The 22999-nt window shown below is 45.1% G+C and overlaps 1 protein-coding gene and 1 long non-coding RNA gene across 4 annotated transcripts in view; one reads left to right on the forward strand and one right to left on the reverse strand.

The window, feature by feature from the left end:
- Positions 1-19332, forward strand: part of LOC121491949 — a 56862-nt gene extending 37530 nt beyond the window's left edge. Inside the window, exons 4-6 of one of the 3 annotated variants that reach the window (XR_005988080.1) lie at positions 7272-7437; positions 8896-9086; positions 19285-19332. This is a non-coding gene — a long non-coding RNA (uncharacterized LOC121491949). Of the gene's footprint in view, positions 1-7271; positions 7438-8895; positions 10433-16090; positions 17895-19284 lie in introns of those variants that run through there. The other 2 variants (XR_005988081.1, XR_005988079.1) reach the window with 2 other exon arrangements.
- Positions 19333-19369: 37 nt separating this feature from the next.
- Positions 19370-22672, reverse strand: LOC121491948 (60S ribosomal protein L27-like). The gene is made up of 2 exons (XM_041757131.1): positions 21026-22672; positions 19370-20363 (listed from the first exon to the last, which is right to left on the reverse strand). The coding sequence occupies exons 1-2, from the start codon at positions 21133-21135 to the stop codon at positions 20033-20035; spliced, it is 441 nt and encodes a 146-aa protein (XP_041613065.1). The 5' UTR covers positions 21136-22672; the 3' UTR covers positions 19370-20032.
- Positions 22673-22999: the final 327 nt, after the last annotated feature.

The following is a 22999-nucleotide window of genomic DNA, read 5'->3' on the forward strand; positions in this document are numbered from 1 at the left end:
CTGACAGTTCCTGAAAGCCTGTGTCACAGCTGGTGATGAAGGCATACTGGTCTAGAAGGTGGCTTGCCACCTGCTTCCAGTACCAGGGCAGAAGGAGGTAGAGGCCCATGAGGTCCAGTGAAGCCACATGGCCACAGTCTCTTCGTTACCCCTGAGAAAGAAGGAAGATCTTCTAGACTCACCTAGCTAGAGTTTGGATTTGCCAGTGTTAGAGACACAGATCTCAGGTGCCTACAATTTAACTGGTCATCTGTTCTAGCATCTAGCTATTAAATTTTGTTATTGTGACAGTTGTCAACATAATTCCTATCTTGTAATACTGGAAGTGATACATGTAAAATGCCTAATTCCTAGGTTCTTTGAGGACTATTTCAAATACAGGAATGCAAACTAATTTCTTTTGGATTATATTGACCATAGAATGTCGTTTTGTGGTCTATTTGGTTTAACAATGATGTTTTTTGTCCACTGATTATTTCTGTTTATGTACAGGACGGCAATGCAGTAGGCAGGAAGAGATTGCTCAACACAAAAAGCCCCAACTTGAAATCTATAGAAATCAAATTGTCTAGTTTTTCATGCAATAAATTGACATTCTCTTCCTTCTTTCCTTTTATATGTAAAAAATTTCATAGAAAAAAAACCTACTTGGAGCAGCCCAGGTGGCTCAGCGGTTTAGTACCGCCTTCAGCTCAGGGTGTGATCCTGGAGTCCTGGGATCGAGTCTCATGTCGGGCTCCCTGCATGGAGCCTGCTTCTCCCTCTGCCTGTGTCTCTGCTTCTCTCTCTCTCTGTCTCTCATGAATAAATAAATAAATCTTGAAAAAAACCCAACTTAATAGTCATTTAATTCAACCCAATTAAGATTTTTATTTGACTAGAAAATTCTCTTTAATAAATGTAGATTAGTTCCTACATTTTGAAGGCAGCATGGGGGAAGGAAAATGAATAAAATACATACTTTGTAATCCAGATGTATAAAAATAGCTATCAATGATTAGAATAAGTTAAATGTTAAGAGAAATGTACATCATTCAAAGGAGTGAAAGAGTAGTTTGTTCGTTTGTTTGTTTAATTCTTTGAATACCTTTCATTACCTGGCTTTTCCCAAGTGGGTTATCAGACAACGCACAGGTCTTTTACACTCCAAACCTTGTGTAGCTCATTACCCAGCTTCATGCCTCCACTTCCATGTCTCGTGGGCACATCAATTCCATTCTTCAAAAAGTACAAAATATACCACACATGCAGACAAGGTGTAGCAAATTTAATTTGTGCAGAATGATTTCTTACTCTTCACCCTCCTGCATATCTATTTCTTCTGAAGTTTCCCCTTCTTAAGAAATGTCACCTCAGGACACCTGGGTGGCTCAGTGGTTGAGTGTCTGCCTCTGACTCAGGTCGTGATCCTGGGGTCCTGGGTTTGAGTCCTACATTGGGCTCCCCACAGGAAGCTTGCTCTCCTGCCTCTCTCTGTGTCTCTCATGAAAAAATAAATGAATTCTCAAAAAAAAAAAAAAAAAAGAAATGTTACCTCAATCCATTCCATTGGTAGGAGCCAAAACCCAAGGGGTCATTCCTGCCACATTTCTCTCTCTTGGATTTCTACTCAGTCCATCTCTGTGTCCTGTTTCTTATGTTTCTGAAATAAATCTGGATTCCCACTACTTCTTTCATCCCTGTGACCATTCATCTGGCCTTCTAACCGGCCCCTGTATCCTACAGACTGTTCTCCAGCCAGTGATTAAAGTGATCCTGTCAAGTGTAACTCATGTCTTCTTCGGTGGCTTCCCTTTGTCCTCAGCGTAAAACCCTCAGCCTCTCCTCACCCCCGTCTGCCAGCTGGTCCCTGCACCAGTCCCACTGGCCTCTTTCATGCTTAGCTCTTTGCCGTGTTTCCTCCTTCCCATCTACTTGTTTCTCTCTCTACGTTAAGCTGCTTATCTCAATTTTTTTTTTAACCTGATTTATCTTCTGCTCATTCCTCAATGGGCAGCTTGTAAGTCACTCCCACACCATAGCTTTTCTGTATTCCCCTTTATAGCAGGCAAATTTCCCCTTATTGCCAATTTTTTTTTTTTTTTTTTTTTTATGGTAGTCACAGAGAGAGAGAGAGAGGCAGAGACACAGGCAGAGGGAGAAGCAGGCTCCATGCACCGGGAGCCTGATGTGGGATTCGATCCCGGGTCTCCAGGATCGCGCCCTGGGCCAAAGGCAGGCGCCAAACCGCTGCACCACCCAGGGATCCCCTCCCTTATTGCCAATTAATAAACACTTTATTCTCTTTATATCACATATCACAATTAAACTTGGACATCTGTTTGTGTGATGACTTCTCTTTTTAAATAAAAATATTTGAAACAATTTCAAGCCCACAGAAAAGATGCAGAAATAATACAAATAACTCTAGTATCCCTTCATCCAGATTCCCTTTTAACATTTTACCATATTTGCTTTATTATTCTCTATCTTCCTCCCTCTGGCGGTTTGGGGATAAGCTGAGAGTAATGATGCCCTATTACCCCTAAACACTTCAGTGTATGTTTCCTGAGATAAAGAATCCTCCCACATACCTACAGTAAAACCATCTACTTCAGGAAATTGATATAAAGTCAATACTACCATCTACTTCCCATTCAAATGCTGTCAGTTGTCCTGACAAACTGGCATCGGTGTATATGTGTGTGCATACCTCCAGGACCCAACCCAGGATCATGTGTTGCATCTTGTTGTCATTTCTCTTTGGTTTCTTTCCATCTGTAGTACTTTCTAAGTCTTCTATCTTTCATGTCTTTTAGTTATGAAGAATATACAGCTTTTATTTTGCAGATTATTCCTCAATTTATATTTGCCTAATGTTTCTTTGTGATTAGGTTCACCTTAGGCATTGTTGGCAGAAATGCCACAGAAAATATAAGAAATAGTGAAAGGGACTATAAGGGAAAGAGGGGAAACTGAGTGGGGAAAATTAGAGAGGGAGACCAACCATGAGAGACTCCCAACTCTGGGAAACAAAGGGTAGTGGAAGGGGACGTGGGCAGGGGGTGGGGTAAGTGGGGGACGGGCACTGAGGGGGGCACCTGATGGGATGAGCACTGGGGGTTACACTGTATGTTGGCAAATTGGATTTAAATAAAATGATTAATTAATTAAAAAAAGAAATGCCACGGCAGCAATCCTGAGCCCTTAGAGGGTCATATCAGGAAGCACACGATGTGAATTTTTACTATTATGGCGATAGTAACTTTGACCATTTGGTGCTCTGCTTTTCCGTTTTCTCAATGGTAAAATTTACTATTTTTCAGGATGCCCGGGGTGGGGGTCGGGGGGGTAGCTCTCGGCGGTGGAGCATTTGCCTCCTGCCCAGGGTGTGACCCTGGGGTCTCAGGATCAAGTACCACGTTGGGCTCCCCGCAGGGAGCCTGCTTCTCCCTCTTCCTGTGTCTGTGCCTCTCTCTCTGTCTCTCATGAATAAATAAAATCTTTTTTAAAATTTACTATTTTTCTCTTTGTAATTAATAAGTATTTTGTAGGAGACACTTGAGGGCATGTAAATACCTGAATTCTCGTCAAATCTTCACCCACTAGTTTTAGTATCCATTTACCATCCTTGTGTGGATTAATTATGATGGTTGCAAAACCGTGATGTTTCTAACACGATCATTTCTTCTGCATTTACTAATTGCAACTCTATATTAAAGAAGGGAGAGAATCAGGAAAAACAGAGTCAACGCATACTAAGGCCTGGGTCTTCAGACCCCTTACCTGACTGGTGTCTCTAATTTCCCCAAGTTTGGTAAGGCCTGAGTCCTCTGTAGATAGTAGAGCAGAAGTAAGAGCCCCACCCGGACAGAAAGTAGGAGGGAGAATCAAGTCCTTAGGGAGATGAGCTTGCGCTCAGCCATGGTACCCTGTCTCCTCAGGAAAAGGAGATGACACTGTTGTCTTACTCTGGCAACTACAAATGTGCGCCCTAGACTAGAACCTCCGGCCAGCATCATAGTTCCTAGGTGGTGGAAGAGGGAACAAAGATGAATTTGAAGCCCCAACCCCTCCCCTACCATCTGGCCTAGCAAATCCCTCCCCTCTTCTCTGGGTCTGTCTTGTTCCATTCCTACTCTTCCATTGTATCACAGGAAAATTCTAGTGCAACTTTCTGTCTGTTCCACCTTTAACCAACACATTAGTTGGGTCAACCTTTACCTTCAGGAGAGCTCAGCTTGGATCCTACTAAAGCCATAGCTTTTAAAGGCTTTTAAAGTCTGAAATTCTTCAGGAAGTTATGCTAAATCTCAGGGATTTATAAGTTTTCCCACATATGCCTTGCATGAACTCAGCCAAAAGGATTGAATCCTTGAATCCTCAGCCAAAAGGATTCATTTTTACGAAAAAAGAATTAGTGAGCAATGTAGCTTTTACGAACGGTACGGACAATCTTTAAACGTCTCATGGTCTCTCAAACTGCTTGTTCTTTTATATTGATCTTTTCTTCTAGGATTGACTTCCTAATTTCTATACATATGGCAGAAATGCCCATCTTATCCCTACCTGGTCTCTTAGTCCAAGAACTTGGGAGATAATTGACTAGAGGCTCTGAATCCCAATTACAAGTCCTGGGATATAATCTGATAGCCTGATCATGGTCAAGTTTACCACTGGTTCCTTTAGCTGTAGTCAAAAGAGTGGAAACACTGTTCACTCAGCTGGCACTATGAGCAGATTCAGAGTAGGTTGGGAAAAAATCTTTTAAGGGGGAGTTATATGACACAAATCTCTAGTACTTGGGATGTTTTTTCATATAATAATATAAAGCATGCATGTTCTGAACTAATATCCAGTGTTCTAAAAATATATCATTTGTTCCAATTATAAAAGCTATGTATATATTCACTCATTACAGAAATTATGGAAACTAGAGATTAACATAAAGAACAAAATTAAAATAAAAAGAAATCCCACCATTTAGTGATAACCTCTGTTAATGTTGGTTGCATGTTCTTTGGTTTTTCTATCCCTTTGTATACATTTTAGAAATAAAAGGATAAATATACTGTACATATTAACTTTATGCTAACTTCATCATTTAGCAACTAATCATTTTGTTTCTTGTATATTTCTTTTACATGAGGATATACGGGGTGTATATACGGGGTGTATATATGTGGTCCCAGCACCATTTGGTAAAAAATATTCTTTCCTCATTTCTCCTTGTTGAATCACCTTTTAATTTTATTGAAAGTATTTTTGGTAATGAGGTTTTAATTTTTATTCAAATCTATAGTTCATTACTTTCATCCCATTTAGATTTTGTGTAATGCTTGGAAAAGCTTTCTGTACCTTAAGGATAATAAGGGACTCCTGGGTGGCTCAGCGGTTGAACTTTTGCCTTCAGCTCAGGGCATGATCCTAGGTCTGGGGATCGAGTCCTGCATCAGGTTCCCTGCTGGGGAGCCTGTTTCTCCCTCTGCCTATATCTCTGCCTCTCTCTGTGTGTATCTCTCATGAATAAATAAATAAAATCTTTAAAAAAAAATTTATTTTAGAGAGAGAGCAAGAGCACACGTGTGAGTTGGGAGAGGGGCGGGGGAGAAGGAGAGAGTCTCAAACAGACTCCACGGTGAGCATGCCTGACGCTGGGCTCGATCCCATGACCCTGAGATCACAAATCAGAGCTGAAATCAAGAGTCAGATACTTAACCAACTGAGCCACCCCAAGGGGTAAAAATTTAATATATTGTTTAAAGATTTATTTATTTAGTTGAGAGAGAGCATAGGTGTGCATGCACAAGCAGGGGCAGGAGCAGCAGGAGACAATCTCAAGCAGGTGACCCTGAGATCATGGCCTGAGCTGAAAGGTCGCTTAACTGACTGAGCCACATAGGCTCCCCTAAAATTTTAAGCTTCCAGAAATTGTTGCCAAATTACCTTCTTAAAGGCAGCCCGGGTGGCTCAGAGGTTTAACACCGCCTTCGGCCCAGGGTGTGGTCCTGGAGTCCAGGGATCGAGTCCCACGTCGGGCTCCCTGCATGGAGCCTGCTTCTACCTCTACCTGTGTCTCTGCCTCTCTCTCTCTCTCTCTCTCTGTCTCTCTCTCTCTCTGTCTCTCATGAATAAATAAAATCTTTAAAAAAAAATTACCTTCTTAAAGATTTGTATTAACTTACACCCTTGTAGTTTTTCTCTCATCTATCAACATGAAGTATTTTTATTTTTCAAAAATGGGCTTTTTTGAAACCCTGGTAGGTGAAAATGATACCTAAGTATTTAAATTCCTATTTCTTTGACCCCTGATGAGGTCAAACATTCTCCATGTATTTATTAGGTTATCTGTAATTCCTGTTCATGATTTGTGTCTCTTGTTTTAAGGGAAGACTTACTCATGGTGTTCTAATTAAAGTGTATGAGCTTTTTATATATTCTCTGGATTAAAGATGTTAACCATATCAGCCCTTCGTTGTTACCCCACCCTCCCTGTTCTAAGTCCTGACTCACAGGTGATCACTCATAGACAGACCTCAGCCGGTCAGTACCCTCCCATCCTGGTGCCACCTGCCAAGCAAAACCTCAATTCTGGGTCAACCCATTTGGCCCCCTTCTCTCCTCGACCACCCACTACCAAGTTCTGCTAGACTAAAATTACTGTTTGTGGGGATTGCTGCCACCAAGAGCCCACTGTTCTCAACCTCTATGTAATACTACCCCATCTCTCTAATCAGCTTCCCCCCCATATTCCCAAACAATTGTCCAGATGTTTTCTCCTCCCCTTCTTTCAAACCCTACCATCCACTTTTTTTCTCTTTCAAGAGAAGACCTTGTCTTCGAATTCATGGAGAAATCTGTCCTTGGGTCTGGATCTCCCTCAGTATCCTTTTCTGTGCCCCCACCAATTTGTCAGCACATCCTTCAGGCTTATTGGCTTCTCCACAGAGGAAGGAGCCACAAGATCCCTCTTCTCCCATCATTAGCTGTGGAGCCCAGCCTCTGAGTCTCCTCAGTGAGCCTGCCTGGTCAATCCTTTCCCCTGGCATTGGTATCTCTCCCAGCTCCGAGCCCCTGTTCCAGATCATCTCTTCCCTCCTCTACTCGACCTTTCCCCATCCTTACTCCCCCTTCCGAGGTCTCTAGATTATCTTACCTTCTTCCTACCTGACAGGTCTCTGTCCTCTGCCATTCTGCAACTAAATTGTGGCCAAAATTGTATTAAAATGGTAAAATCAGAATAAAAGTCACAACTAATCTAAGAAGAATCACACTGCTCTTTTGGTTTTCAGATGGCGCCATCAGAAGACTCTACATTATCCAACACCTTCTATGAGTCACCTCAGCATTATATGAAGTGGTATTTTTTACAGAATAACTCAGTGGGGTGGACGACATGACACACGTAGGCACTCGACAGATGGGGCTCTAACTCCAGCAAACAAAATCTTTAACTGGGTAAGTTTGAAAGACTTTCTTTTCTTTTTTCTTTAATTCTTTCTCTTTCTTTTCTTTTCTTTCTTTTCTTTTCTTTCTTTTCTTTCTTCTTTCTTTCTTTCTTTCTCTCTCTCTTTCTTTCTTTCTTTCTTTCTTTCTTTCTTTCTTTCTTCTTTCTTTCTTTTTAAAATTTATTCATGAGAGACACAGAGAGCGAGGCATAGACACAGGCAGAGGGAGAAGCAGGCTCCATGCAGGGAACCTAATGCAGGACTCCATCCCAGGACCCAGGGATCACGACCCAAGCCAAAGGCAGACGCTCAACCACTGAGCCACCCAGTCATCCCCTTTATGTTCTTTCTTCACCTGGCACCCTGGATAAGTGCTCTGAAGGATGAGGATGGAAAACCCCGGTGAGAAGCTGCAGGTAATAGGTCAAAGCTGGACACAGGGAATGGTTTGAATGATACATCATGTGGTCACTATGGTCAAAGCAAATGCAGCAAAAGTACATCCATGAATACGCAATATGTATCACCATTGTCAGGTGGGAGAGCAGGAAAAAGTTAAGATCTGAGACACATTAACATGCAATTAGAAACATTCCTACCAAAACTTTATTATTTTCATACTTTTATAATGATTTCTCTGGTTGTACAGTTGTGGTTACTCTCAACATTGTTTTGCCAGGCAACTTTAGTCTAAGCTAGCATGTCTTTTGGGGGAGGTGAGGATGAGGGCATGTTACCTCCCAGCCTGAGAAAGGGACAGCAAGTCAGAAGCTAGTTATAATACAGTAAAAACTGCTCCGAGTCACTCCAGTGTCTTCCTGTGGGCATGGACTGTTGAGAACCTTAAAAGTCGTGGCCTCTGACTGTATAATTAATATCTACTGACTGCATGGGATTTTACTAAATGCAAGGGAAGCATACATGGAGATGACTGGTTTAACTCTAGGACAGGAGATCTGGGAGCTTCACACAGGAGCTGAGCTAAAGCCTGAAAAGGCAGGTGAGAAGGTGCAAGGTGTTCCAGGCAGAGGGAACAGCCTGTGTAAAGGCACAGTGGATGTAAAAGGGCTCAGGTGCCTGAGGACCCAGAGGCGCTCCACCTGGCCCCAAGGTTAAGGTGGGTTAATGTGAGAGACACCAAACTGAAAGAAGAAAGAAGCAGCCCTAAAATCTCCCTCCACCTGAAGCATCTTCACTTCTAGTAAGAGATCTAGTGTCTTGGTTTGGATCATATTACACTGCCCATACGCAGCTGTCTTTGTCTTACTAAAATGACCAACGCATATGATTGAGCTAATAACTAGTCTATTTGCGCTCTCCTTGGGCATCGTCTCCAGCTACTACGGGATTCATACTGTCACCTTCCCAGACTTCATGTTGATGTGCCTCATTATCTTCGAGATGGCAGGATGGAATTATTAGACAGACACACATCATTCTCGTAATACTTTTCTTCTTTGTGTTTCAGAGGGGAGCTGGTCCTTTGGTCTTCATGTTCATGTCGGAGACAGAGGAAACCAAGAATGTCCATCCTTTGCCCTGACCATATATAGGACATATGCAAGGAGACTGCAGTCAGTGTCCTTGGTGGTGGAGGAGAGCTTTGGAGACATAACTGGAAGGTTATAAAATTGCCCTCAAGACCATCAGAGCAAGGAGGTAAATTCATTAATCTCATAAACCCTCCTGAGCACCTACCCTGTGCCAGGCATGGTTCTCAGTTTGCCCAGTGTGCTTCTTGCTGAGTGCCTACTTCTCCCTCATCCCAGTTAGCTCTCTGCCACCCACCGAGTTCCTTTACCTATGAGCCCTACAAGGGAGAGGGTTATGACTTTTTATACATGAGGACACTACAGGGAGGGAAATTGAGTTAATCGCCCGATGCTCCAAAAGGCAGGAAAGCAGGATTATAAACCAGGGCATCCTGCCCAAGAGCCCCCTCTGCATTGCAAGGTGCTTCCTTTCACACACTCTGCAGCCACCTGGTCCAAAATCAGAACTGGTGTGAAGGGGGAATTCCTGGCTTTAGCAGTTTTCAGAGGAAAAAAATACCCTGCTTGGTTTCATGGTGTTTTCTGTTGCTTACGTCCATATCCCTGTGTTGACATATTTTGCCCAATTTTCCTTTGTGTTTTCTCCTCTTATCAGTCCCGGGAAGGCTTTCTGAGGAAGCCCAGGCCAATAGCACACACGGCTTCCTGTGACCCTAGCAGGCTCCTGAGCCCTGGCAAGGGAGCAGCAAATTTCCCTGTTTCCTAGAAGAGAGTCCAGGTCGGACCATTTGGGGAGCAGAAAGAGGGCACCCAGCAGTGACAGGCGCAACAGGCAGCCTGCAGATAGCAGCTGTCAGAGTCTCTCTGCCCACCTGACACTCACCTGGCCGGCCCGATGCCCCCAGGTGAGAGCTCTGAGTGGAAGCACGGGGATCCCCGACAGAGGCTGTGACCAGGGAGGGCACACTGCCTGTCCCCCCCCACCCACTGTGCCCACACTGAGGGGCCTGCTGCTCCCTGCAAGTCCCGCTCAAGCCCTCCCCCTTGCAGGGCCTACCGCTCCACCTTGCAGGGCCCTCCCACTCCCAGTTCTGGAAGGAAATGCAGCGTTCCTTTCCTCTGCCCACGCCGGGGCTCCCCCCAGTCATTCCCAAGGGCTCCTGCAGCTGGAGAGGAAGACAACCCTTGCCCACCACTTGGTATTAAGGCACTGGGCCCCCTCCTAGGGCCAAAGTTCCAGGCCTTCCTCGGGGGCTTTGGCAACAACGCTTGTTCACAGTTGATGAGAGCAGCATCATTTTCTAGCTTAAATTCAAGACAAGAAACTGCTTCGATCTTTTCTCTGAGCCTCGTGGTTACTGAGGCTCCCCCAAAAGAGCATGTGATACTGCCTTGCTTCAGCCAGTTTTATTTTATTTATTTTATTTTATTTTATTTTATTTTATTTTATTTTATTTTATTAAAGAGTTTATTTCTTTATTCATGAAAGACACAGAGAGAGAGAGGGGCAGAGACACAGGCAGAGGGAGAAGCAGGCTCCATGCAGGGAGCCCGATGCGGGACTCGATCCCAAGACCCCGGGATCATGCCGTGAACCAAAGGCAGATGCTCAACCACTGAGCCACCCAGGTGCCCCAGCCAGTTTTCTTTTAAAATAGAGTTTTAGGGGTACCTGAGGGGCTCTTAGTTTGCATCTGTCTTCGACTCAAGTCATGATCCCAGGATCCTGGGATCAAGCCCCACATCCAGCTCCCCGTTCAATGGGGAGTCTGCTTCTCCCTCTCCCACTCCCCCTACTTGTGCGCTCTCTCTCTCTCTCTCTCTCTCTCTCTCTCTCTCTCGGTCAAATAAATAAAATCTTTTTTAAAAATAAAACAAAACAGCGTTTTACTTAAAAAATGGATTCTAGGGGCACCTGGCTGGCTCAATCAGCAGAGCATGGGACTCTTGATCTTGGTTCATGAGGGGGTGTCCCACGTTGCAGGTAGACTTTACTTAATTAAAAGAAAAATTAATGGAACTCAAAGTGAAATCATCACAGCTACCCATGATTCATGTTAGTCAGTGGTTGGCGATGTCTTTGTAGCAATCATCACCCTCAGAAATTCTGTTGACATGAGAAAATTTTGTATTTATTTTCATTCACTTACTTTGAGGGAGAGGGGCAGAGGGACATGGGGCGGCAGAGAGAGAATCCCAAGGCGGCTCCATGCCCAGTGTAGAGCCCGACTCAAGGCTCCACCTCACAGCCTTGAGACCATGACCTGAGCCCCAGTCAAGAGCAGGATGCTGAGCAACCCAGGGACCCAGACCTGAGAGATCTTAATCCCTACATGATTTACCGAACAATGGACCGTTAACGAGGTGGCATATATTTTGTAATCATTTATTTCATTTTTTAAAAAGATGTATTGATTCATTTTGGAGAGAGAGAGAGCACGTGAGCAGCGGGAGGGGCAGGCGCCCCTGCTGAGCTCCCACCCCCTCTCCCTAGGGCTCCACCTCTGGAGCCTGAGATCAGGACCTGAGCCCAAACCACCACGCAGGCAGACGCCTAACTGACTGAGCCACCCAGGTCTCCCTGCAGTCGCTTATCTCAGAAAGGTCCTATTCGGCCATTTGTGTCAAAATCCTGGGGTGAACACACCTTTACTGCCTCAGCATCTCCATAGACACTGACAAGCCCTCAGGCCCCAGGAAGCGCGGCTCCTGCCAAGTGTCCCTTGTCCTTGTCTCCTGCAGGGAAGACAGAGGAAGGGGAAAGGCCTTCCTGGCTCCCCGGAGACCCGCCTGCGTGCGTTCACCCCTTCGATGTGTCTGAAACAAGCCTCTTACACTTCAGGAGCTAAATGTGATGTGCTGGGGACCGCTGGGGACCACGGTGCCCCGGGGTCACCTTTGCCCCTTTCTGCCTCCCTGAGTCAGAGACTTTGCTCTTGAAGCGCAGCCCGCAGCCCGAACCTTCTCTGCAAAGCGAGTTGCACGCACTCTCCGAGCTCCTTGGGCGTCTAACTGGGTCCTAAGAGTTACCTGAGCAGTTCTAGGTCTCCCGGGAGGGGACAGATGTCTTCAAAGAGCTTGACACCCGTTCTAGTTGCACACCCGCTCCCCTAAGAGGCTGGGCGGCCTGGGCCCTCCAGGCAGCCGCCACTCCCCGGAGCTCTGCGCTGGCAGGGCCGCAGCAGCCCTCGCCTCTGCCTTTCCAGAAGGCTCTCTCAGCGGGGACGGCCTTTCTGGGGCAGCCGGCCGGCCGGGCCATAGGCTGTGCCAGAGGGCAGCCCGTGCACGCCCACACCCACGCCCACGCGTGCACCCAGAGTCTGAGGGGCGAGGGTAAAGGGTGTCGTTATTCTACAAGAAAGGCAATGTCGGTCCCGGGGGTGGTTTCCTGGCCTCTGGCCTCACTAAGCAGCGAGGGAGTTCGGGCGGTCCGGGGCAGTGAGGCTGGGGCCCAGAAGGCCGGCCGTTGTGACCTGGCGGGTGTATGTGGAAATGGAGACCCTGCCCCTTTGTGCAGTTTTGCAAATGATGGTCTGTTTTCCTGGACACATTTTGCCCGAGTCACTGTCCAGGGACGGGACCCTGTCACCTGGGTGGGTCCACTCTCATGTGGCCCTACATCAGCATTTCTCAATCAGGCATGTGAAAGCACCGAGATGTGTCAAGTCATGGGGAGATGCAGCAGTTTCTTACTTAACAAGTAAAATTGCAGCGGCAGAGGTTGTCCAGGCTCCCTTCAAAAATACATTGAGAAAAGATACTTTCGAAAGGAGTTGAGGTCACCTCTGACCTCACTCCCTATAGGTCGGTCACATTCCAATCAACAGAGGGTTTGTGGGATTTTGTCTTTAAGACTTATTGATCTATTTTAGAAAGTGTGTGTGTGTGTGTGTGTGTGTGTGAGAGAGAGAGAGAGAGAGAGAGAGTGAATGGGGGGAGCAGCGTTGGAGGAAGAGAATCTCAAGCAAACCGAGCCCAATGGGGTCCTCAATGCCATGACCCATGAAATCATGACCTGAGCTGAAAACCAAGAGCCAGATGCCTCACCGACTGAGCCACCCCAGCTCCTTCCAGCTCACTCCAGCTCTCCCCTGTCCCCAGGATCTTGAGCCCACCCGGACTCCAGTGCCACTGACCCAACAACCACCTTTCCACTAACCCTCATCTCTTCCTTTGTTCCCCACCTACACTCTCCAATCTGTTACTGTGACCTCTCCCCCACTGGCCATGCCTGAGACTCTTGCCCCAATCCCCTTAACGCTACTCACTTGGCCAAACCACAGGAACACTGGAGCAGTTGGAGGAGAACTCCCAGCAGGGTCCTCCCACGCTCTCCCAGCCACCCTTGCAGCCCTGTCTGTGCATATGTAGTAGAGCACAGCCCCCTGGGCCCCTGCAGCATCCCTCCAGCAATCCCACCCTCTCCCACCTCTCCTGAATCATCACTTTCTTGCTTCCACTACTTATTTATTTTTCCCTCTTGTTATCCTTTCACCACCCTCATCACCACTGCCATGACCACATCTTTTTCCTGTTGCCACAAAATTCCTCTCTAGACTTGTCCATACTCACTGCCTCCAAACCCTCTTCCCATATTCGATTGAATATTTCTGTGATGCACTCACACCCACCACTCTTCCCAAACTGCTTCCACGGAGGTGTCCAGTGACCTCCATCTGGACTGCCAGGGTTCACTTCGTGTCCTCACCCTGCTTTACATAGAAGCATTTGACCACTCTCTCTGTCTCCTTCTTGATAGACTTGGTGTCCCTTGGCTTCCAGGACACCAAGCTCTTGGAACTTATTTCCTCTTATCTCAATGCTTCCTCTCAGTTTCCTTTGCTGGCTCCCCAACTTTCCCCAGATCTTTAATGCAGAGTGCCCTCGGGGCTCAGCCCTCAACACCCCATGCAGCTATACTTCCATCTCACCCATACCTCTCTGCTGAGCTCCAGACCCGCGTTCCCAATGGCCTCCTCCACATTTCCACTTGAATGCCTAGGAGACATCTCAGCTTTAACCTTAGTGAGCGGATCGTTTTATTTTATGTTTTCCTGAAGGCAGATCATTGTGTAAATCATTCCCACTGAATCCAAGGTAATTCTTAAGAAGTTTTAATTTTCAAAAAGTATCTTTGGTAAAGTCTTAGTATCAGGCATCAAGTCACAGCTATATTTTGATCACTAAGGCCTGTTTTGTTTTTCTACATAGTGTTTCCTCCTCGTGAGTTGTGAGGAGAATTTGTGAGGCAGCCCAAGGAACTAGTAGACACGTTGTGGATTTGATCAAAGATCAACTGAGGAGAGAGACAGGTGTTAGTTTCCTGCAAGAAATGCCAAAGCTAGTCATGACATGCCCTCCAAGGAGAAGAGAGTACACCCAGCAGGACCGGCTGCAGTCAAGAGTGCCACGTGCAAATTTTACACATTCTCATGACTCTTTCATCCTTGCACCAACCTGGCACAGGCCTGAGAGCCAGCTGGCATCCTGGACAAGTGCCCTGAGGGGAGAAAGATAGAGCTCCATGGAGAGAGTCTTAAAGCTACAAGGTGTCCTAGGGGCACCTGGCTGGCTCAGAGTGTAGAGAGTGCAACTCTTGATCTCAGGGTTGTGAGTTTGAGCCCCACCTTGGGTGTGGAGATTACTTAAAAATAAAATCTTTAAAAAAAAATTAAAAGGTGTCCTAGCCCAATCAGCTTGAGGTCCGAACCAACTTGCAGTCCAACATGGTCAGGTCTTTTGACTTATTGCCATGAAGGAGGCTGCACCCCAGGAGACCCATGGCTCATCTCACCAAACAAAGGATAAGAGTTAGTACAGGATTTAGGAGTGAAGCAATGTTTTAATAGGCTCCAAGCAAGCAGGGCTGTGTGAAAAGAGGTCTATCTCGTGTCTGAATTGCAAAGTGGACCTAGGGTCATCTTAGAAGGTTGACCCTTCAACAACATAGGGGTTTAGGGACGCTAACCCCCTGCATAGTTGAAAATTCACACCTAAGTTTTGATGCCCTAAAAACTTAACTGTAAATAGCCTACTGTTGCCTGGAAGCACTAGTGATAACATAAACAGTAAACTGACACATATTTTGTATATTATATGCACTATATGCTGTACTTTTATAATAAAGCAAGCTAGAGAAAAGAAAGTGTTATTAATAAAATCATAATGAAGGGCACCTGGGTGGGTCAGTGGTTGAGCATCTGCCTTTGGCTCAGACTGTTGTTATCTCAGGGTCCTGGGATCAAGTCCCACATCAGGCTCCCCACAGGGGGCCTGCTTCTCCCTCTGCCTCTGCCTCTCTCTGTGTGTGTGTCTCATGTATAAAGAAATAAAATCAGGCAGCCTGGGTGGCTCAGCAGTTTAGCCCCACCTTCGGCCCAGGTCATAGTCCTGAAGACCCGGGATTGAGTCCCACATCGGGCTCCCTGCATGGAGCCTGCTTCTCCCTCTGCCTGTGTCTCTGCCTCTCTCTGTGTGTGTCTCTCAGGAATAAATAAATGAAATTAAAAAATAATAATAATAACTTTAAAAAGAAAAGAAAATCATAAGGGAAGTGCAAAAAATGCCAGAAGAGCAGTCAAGGAGACTTCGATAGTGATAGGTATTTGAGATGCTGTGATGGCTCTGAGACCATGTAAGCCCTGTACAATTAATTACTGCAGAGAGAGGCTTCCAGGACTTTCTCCAAAGAACATACACAGACAGGTCTGGGAACAAAGATTGGTTCCTGAGTGATAGCCAGCCAGAAACTGAAGATCTCAATCCTATAACCACAAGAAGTGAATTCGACCAACAAAGTAAAAGGGCTTGGAAGCAGATTCATACCTAGAGCATTCAGTGATCCTATGATGGGTTCATAAATATTTACAAATAAAATATCCTTATGTCATATCCTTATCCTGACTACCCTACAGAATACATTTTTAAAAGTCTTTAGAGTTGACACACAATGTTTCAGATGTACAATATAGTGCTTTATCATCTCTATACTATGCTATGTTCACCACAAGTGTGGCTACCTTCAGCTCCCATCTGACAACACACTACAATAGCATTGACTCTATTCCCTCTGTTATATTTTTTATTCCCATGACTTATTTATTCCATAACTGGAAGCTTATACCACACATAATATTGCATTAACTGAGGGGACCACTCTCTTTTCTCCAGGGTTCACAATTTTGCCTCTTCCCAGCTTGGGTAAAGAATCTGCTACAAATGAGGATATCATAATTTCAGAGTATTTAGTCCTAGGTACGGGGAGATACCTGCTACATCCACAAGGCCATTTGATACACCAACTTCCAGCTGCCAAGTTGAAGGTCTGGCTTGAATTCCACTGGAAAAGAATCACTTTACAGGTGGTGTAAAGGAAAAAGCAGAGCTTCCCACCTCCAGACATCTGATCAGTTCAGATCAGGCATCTATATCAAATCCTAGGTTCTATTATGCAAATTCAAGGATCTGATTTCAAATGCCAATGTTTTCCAAAGGTGCTCCCCCTTAATTTTAAGAGTAGCAAATGTTCAAATAAATCTTATATGTTGAAAAAAAAAAGTAAAGAAAATCGTAAGAGAAATTACATTTACAGTACTATACTGTGTTTATCAAATTTTTAAAATCTGCATATAAGTAGACTATGAAGTTCAAACCCATGCTTCTCAAGGGTCAAACATACAGTTAAAATAGCTGCAAAATGTTGTGTCTAGCCCCCGTCATCTGAAACTCTGCATCTGAATTGTATATTGAAGCTGCTTCTGTGTCAAAGTGACTCAGAGATAAGAATGGGATATTCATTTTTACTGATATAATTTTAAACAGCAAGGTTTTTGATAATCGATGCTCTTTTAGAGAACAAGGTTTCTCAGTAAGTGAAAAATACAGTAGTCGCTCAAACAAAGGGGTTGTTAAAACACCACGGTTGCAGCATGTCCTTTGGAAAAATGTTCGGCCAGAAATTTACTTTCTCAGTTCAGGTTAATATTTACTTTCTCAAGGACGGGAGCAGGATGTGGGGGATGCAGGGGAGCAGGTGGCAAGTGACACAAGGACTTGGTTAAACTTTTGCTTTCTTTGCAATTCACTCTGTAGCTCTCTTGCATTTTCCTTCTGTGCATCTCCCTTCCACTCCCAGTCTTTTTTTTTTTTTTTCACTCCCAGTCTTGAGAAGAAAACAGGGTATTAATATTCTCTGCCTCACCCTACAAGCCTTTCATCCCCAATAGCCCTGGGCCCCAAGCATGACGTAGGAAGTGAAAGTGTTAGCTCGGGGGCTGTATCTGTTTGAGGAAAGTAAAATATCTTCCTTTGAGACTTGGCAGGTGAAGTCATTTCAAAGCTGATGACAGTCTGTCCTATAAAAGCCACCTTCTCCTCTGACACTTCTGGGATGGTTCAAGCCTATAACCCTGTTCAAAACTCTCATATTCAAGTCTAGCAATTAACATTTTATGTACTTGCTTAATATGGCTGTTATTTCAAGCAAGTTGTAATCTTTTTGAGAGAAGGAATGTTGCCATAAATATGTGTGTGTTTAATATACATATAAACAATCTTTTGGTCTTTCTTAGGAGCCCTCAGTGGTACTGAGCACAGAACAATCAGCTAATACCTCCCGCCCAGGTTGGTGCTGGCACAACACCGGGACAAGACCCCTTGTCCTTTCCCATTTGAACAGAAAATTCAGTAACAGGTGAGAGGTTAGGGAGAGTGTAGAGCCAAAATCATACATTGGCAAGAGGCTGCCCTCTTGGCCTATGAATTTTTAACTCTTCAAAAATTAAAATAGGGAAGGGCAGTTAATTTAAAAATTAAAGCAGGCTGAGGAGATCCTCTATCTGAGCACCAGTGACCATCTTGGAGGGGTACAGGATGAGATACCCCAAATATGCCACTTTGGCATAAAAATTATTTCTAGTTAAAAGTAATAAAAATCGGGCAGCCTGGGTGGCTCAGCGGTTTAGCGCAACCTTCAGCCCAGAGTGTGATCCTGGAGACCTGGGATGGAGTCCCACGTCGGGCTCCCTGCATGGAGCCTGCTTCTCCCTCTGCCTGTGTCTCTGCCTCTCTCTGTGTATCTCTCATGAATAAATAAAATCTTTAAAAAAAAAAAAAGTAATAAAAATCCAGCATATGCAGGAAAGTCTCTCTGCCCCCAACCCATCACTGCTTAAATTTACATTGAAAGGGAGAGCCATGGGATACCTGGGGGCTCAGCGGTTGAGCCAGGGCCTGATCCTGGAGTCCAGAATCGAGTCCCACGTCCGGCTCCCTGCATGGAGCCTGCTTCTCCCTCTGCCTGTGTCTCTGCCTCTCTCTCTGTGTCTCTCATGAATAGACAAAATTTAAAAAAAAAGAGAGAGAGAGAAGGGAGAGCTTGTACCAGGAAGAGAAGTACTAGCAGAGACCCCCTTTACCAAAAGAACTCAGCTGCTTGATAGAACAATCCTGTTTTTGCAAACATCTCCTTTCACCTTTTCACTACTTTTCACGCCTTTGTGACCTCAGGCCTTAAGTTTAAGCTCATACGAGCTTCCATTGCCTCATCATCTTCAGAGCTTCATGTCTGTCTGGATTCCCATCTGTATACACTTTAAATTTGATTTTCTCCTGTTAATCTGTCTCATGCCAATTAGGTTCAAAGTCCAGCTGGAAAGACCACAGAGCAGAGGGAGGTCTTCCTCCCCGACGACCCCCACCTTGTCAGTCATGAGGAGGACAGATGCTATGGGCTGACTCTATTGGACGTGAAGATTAGGATCCTGACTGATCCTCTTTTGCCTCCTTCTTCGTTTCTTCTTCCTCCTTCTTTGCCTTCTCTTCTTCCTCCTCTGCTCGTTCCTTTCTGCTTCACCTACTTCCTTTTCTTTCTCTCTCTTCTATTTTTCTCCCACATCTTTGTGGAAATCAAAGTGTTTCCCAGACTCACTGCCCAGCTGCAGCGTCACTTCATAACACCCCCACGCCGTTTCCAGGGCCAATGGTCTGTCCTCTCTGCCCATTCAGGTATGCTCCAAGGGGGCCTCTGAAAGCATAGCATGACCTGCACCCAGTTGCTGGAGTGTCAAGACATTGGTTAATAAAAAGTAGTTGTGGTATCACAATTTACAGTGTTTAATTACAAATCTACAGCAGGAGGCAGACTTATCAACAACATAAGCCTCTTTTCCTTATTATCCGGTTTGTTTGATTGTTTGAGATTTTAAAAACAAGAGAGGGTTACAGATTACACAGCTGGAAATTCCCCGGATGTAGGTAACATACGTGACCTTCATCTCTTGGAGAGAAAAGTGAAGATCCAAGGTACATACTGCCCTAGGAACATTGCCCCCAACACCTTTTTTTTTTTTTTTTTTCTTTTTTAGAGAGAGAGAGAGAGAGAGGCAGAGACATAGGCAGAGGAAGAAGCAGGCTCCATGCACCGGGAGCCCGACGTGGGATTCGATCCCCGGTCTCCAGGATCGCGCCCTGGGCCAAAGGCAGGCGCTAAACCGCTGCGCCACCCAGGGTTCCCCCAACACCTATTTTAAAAGCAAATAATCTACCAGCATTACAATTATTTAAGTTTCAACTCATGGTTATTCTCTGTCTGGGTCCAGAACCAATGTACTCTGAACTGGGACACCTTTGGGAAGGATGGGGGGGTGGGGGGGGCATGCCAGCCATGTGCCTCCTGCAGTGGTGATTTCCCACAATTTCCCAAGCTCAGCAAGATTCCTACAGGATCAGCCTCACTCTTGGCAGCGAACACAGTAGCCCTGGAATCACTTCCCCCTGGCCTAGAGAAGCCTCTGCAATCTCTGACCCACGAACCCTACTCCTATCTTTCCAGCTCACTCCCTCCAGTAAATAAATCTCCTTAGATCCCACCAGGATATACATTCAGATTGGGTCTACTGCCTCTTCCCTGGCTCCGTACCACGATGTATTCACTTTGATCTTTTTCCAGCTTAAATTGCATGAACAAATTTTTTTTTTTTTAATGACTGCAACAAAACAGTTATACATATATAACACTGCAGCTTCTGGAAGAAGTTTGTTCTTGCCAGTCTTGTGCCTCTCCTTGAACTTGATCTTGGCCTTTCTTCAGGCCTTGTGTTTAGGGACAGGGTCTCAGAAGACATCCTGTTTGAGGTCAGTTTTGTCCAAGGGGCTATTCACAGAGTACTTCATGGGCATGAGGTGATTGTAGTTGTGAACTTTCACCAAAGATTTTATCTTTGACCTCTTGGCGATTTCCTTCTTGCCCATAGCAGCTGTCACTTTGTGTGGGGCATAGCGGTCAATTCCAGACACCAGAGTGTGGCTGTAGGGACAGTCTGGGGTGCCCTCACCAATGTTCTTCACAATGACCAGTTTGCATCCAGAGTGGCATCCAGCCAGGACCAGCACCGCCTTCCCGGCTTTCATGAACTCGCCCATCTTAAGCACCAGCCACTTGAGCCTACAGCAGAAAGGAAGAAACCGCACTTCCACTTAGACAATTCTTTTTTTTTTTTTTTTAGACAATTCTTTTTAATCATTCCTTCCTTTATCCTCAACTCATTTGTCTGTCTTCAGGAAAAGTGCCCTCACTCAGCCAAACCACAGCTCTAGTTGAATCCAACTCTGTGTCTGCTCCACATGCTGAACATGGCTGAAGAACAGCTAAGAGCTAAGCTGATGTATTTAAATTGACAAACTTCTGGGGCCCCTGGGTGGCCCAGTTGGTTAAGTATCTGCCTTTGGCTCAGGTCATGATGCCAGGGTCCTGGATCGAGCCCTGCATCAGTTTCTCTACTCAACAGGGAGTCTGCTTCTCCCTTTCCCTAGGCCACTCTCCCTGCTTGTGCTCTCTTGCGCTCTCTCTCTCTCAAATAAATAAGTAAATAAAGTCTTTTAAAAAAAAAATTGACAAACTTCTGTTGGGCCTTGACTGCTACCCAGCTAGCACATTATCCTGCCCTAGCCCATTCTCTCCCACACTCCTAGGCGAGTACTTTACACTTTGTCCTCTTTTTTCAAACTACCAATGTCTCCCCTAGCTCACTTTAAAGGAGTGATCTTGCTTCCTGCTTTACTTAGTGAATTGAAGCATTTTCAAAGAATTTCCACCACTCCCAGGACCTCATAGTCTCAGTATCTTTGAGCACATATGCCGCCCTCTCTTCTGTCACCAGAGGTGATCTCTCCACGTGTCTGTCAGCCAATCCTTCCCAGGTCCTATGACACTTCATTCTCTCCAACTTGAGCCAGCCTGTCAGCGCACAAACACAGTTGTTTCTCTCACCTTAAACCAAAACAAAACAAACAAACAAACAACAACAACAACAACAAAAGACAAGCAAGAAAGAAAACTCTTGACTCTTCCCCACTGGGAACCACCCTACTTCTTTGTCCCCCCATATCGAGCACTCCTTCAAAGAGTGCATACTGTCTCTGGTTTCTCTCTCCCCATTTTTTCTTAAACCTATTCCAACCAGGCTTTGCCTCACAGCTCCCCTGTAAGTGCTCCTGGCAAAGCCACCAATCACCATGGATAAATCGAATAGTCCTTTATCTTACTTGACCTATCAGCATTTGGCACAGTGGATCACTCCCTCCTTAATATGCTTTGTTTCCTGGGATCCAGGATGCCACACTTCACCTGGTTTTCCTTCTTCTTCTCTGGTTTTTCCATTGGTGACTCTGTCCTTCCTTCCAGCTCCCAGTGTTGCCATACTCCTGTACTCAGTCCTTGGACTTCTCCATCTGTATTTTCACCCACTCCCTTGGTGAGCTGATGCACTGACCATATCTTGACAAATTCCAAGTTCATATTGTATCTGTGACTCACACCTCTCTCCCCAGCTTAACCTCAACTACTTCAGCTGCCTCCTCGACTTCTCAAATTTCACATTTCAAAAACCCAACTCTTGATATTCCCCCTTAGAACTGAAAAAAAAAAGTACCTAGTAACCAGTGACATGCTTATAGAAAAGTCTCCAGAAATATATGTATATAAATTATAAATAAATATACACATGGGGTGCTCAAATGTCAACCCGATTAGTGTCTATAACCAAAGGAATTTGGAGGCCACTATCTTACGTCTAATCTTCACTCATAGTTTTCATGGAGAAAGAAACATTATTCCAAGCAGTTTCTTTACTCATCACAGTAACTCAGTGCATTCATTGTGTGATGTCCTTCCCATCCAAGTATGTGGCAAAGTAGGAATTTGAACCTAGATCTGCCTGTGAAAAGGGTTCATGTTTTTTCCTAATAAGAAACCATCCAGTCCTTCACCAAAGTTCTGACTGTCAGGATTTTCTAGAAGAACAATTACTGAAGTATTAATCCTACCAAAATTCTCTAAGGACTCTTTCCTCTCAGATTATACTCATATTTTGTGGATATCAGTACAATGGAGGTGGTGACAATATTTCCACACAGGTGGTTTGCACTGCTAAACACTCTCAATCTTCTCACCTTCTTCCACATGATGCGATGGCTTGGGCTCTGTCATTCTCCCGTCAGTCTGGACCTTAGTCTCTGACATACATACACACGTCTTCATAGACCATCTTAGGAGAAAGTTTCATCAAACAAGAGCTTCAGACATCAGACACTTCCAATTGTTGTTGCATTGGGCTCGGTGCTGCTCCATAATGCTGGGTGTTCAGCTGAATATTTGGAAAATGAATCCCATGGACTTGAGGAGTTCATGACTTACAGAAGAGACAAGCAGATCAATGATTAATTAGCTATGCAACAAGCCCTCACTGTCTGAATCCAGCTGGGCCCTGAGCTCAGAAAACAGAATCTATGGCTCAGAAGGTAACTATACTGTGTGACCTCTGGCTTATTAATCATAAAATCATCTCCCTGAGGGTGGATTCATGACTTCTCCTAGGCGCTGGCCCAAGGCCTAGCGTAGAGGAATACAAGTGTTTGTTGGAAAAAAAAAAATGCAGATATGTACATATCAAGTCCTTAGAGAAACAATGAGAAAGATACTTAATCTCCCTTGGTGCAGGGACCCCTGGGTATCTCAGCAGTTGGGCATCTGCCTTCAGCTCAGATCATGATCCTGGAGACCCGGGACCGAGTCCCACATCA

The sequence above is a fragment of the Vulpes lagopus genome, chromosome 5 (genome assembly GCF_018345385.1).
Source record: "Vulpes lagopus strain Blue_001 chromosome 5, ASM1834538v1, whole genome shotgun sequence".
Taxonomy (NCBI): domain Eukaryota; kingdom Metazoa; phylum Chordata; class Mammalia; order Carnivora; family Canidae; genus Vulpes; species Vulpes lagopus.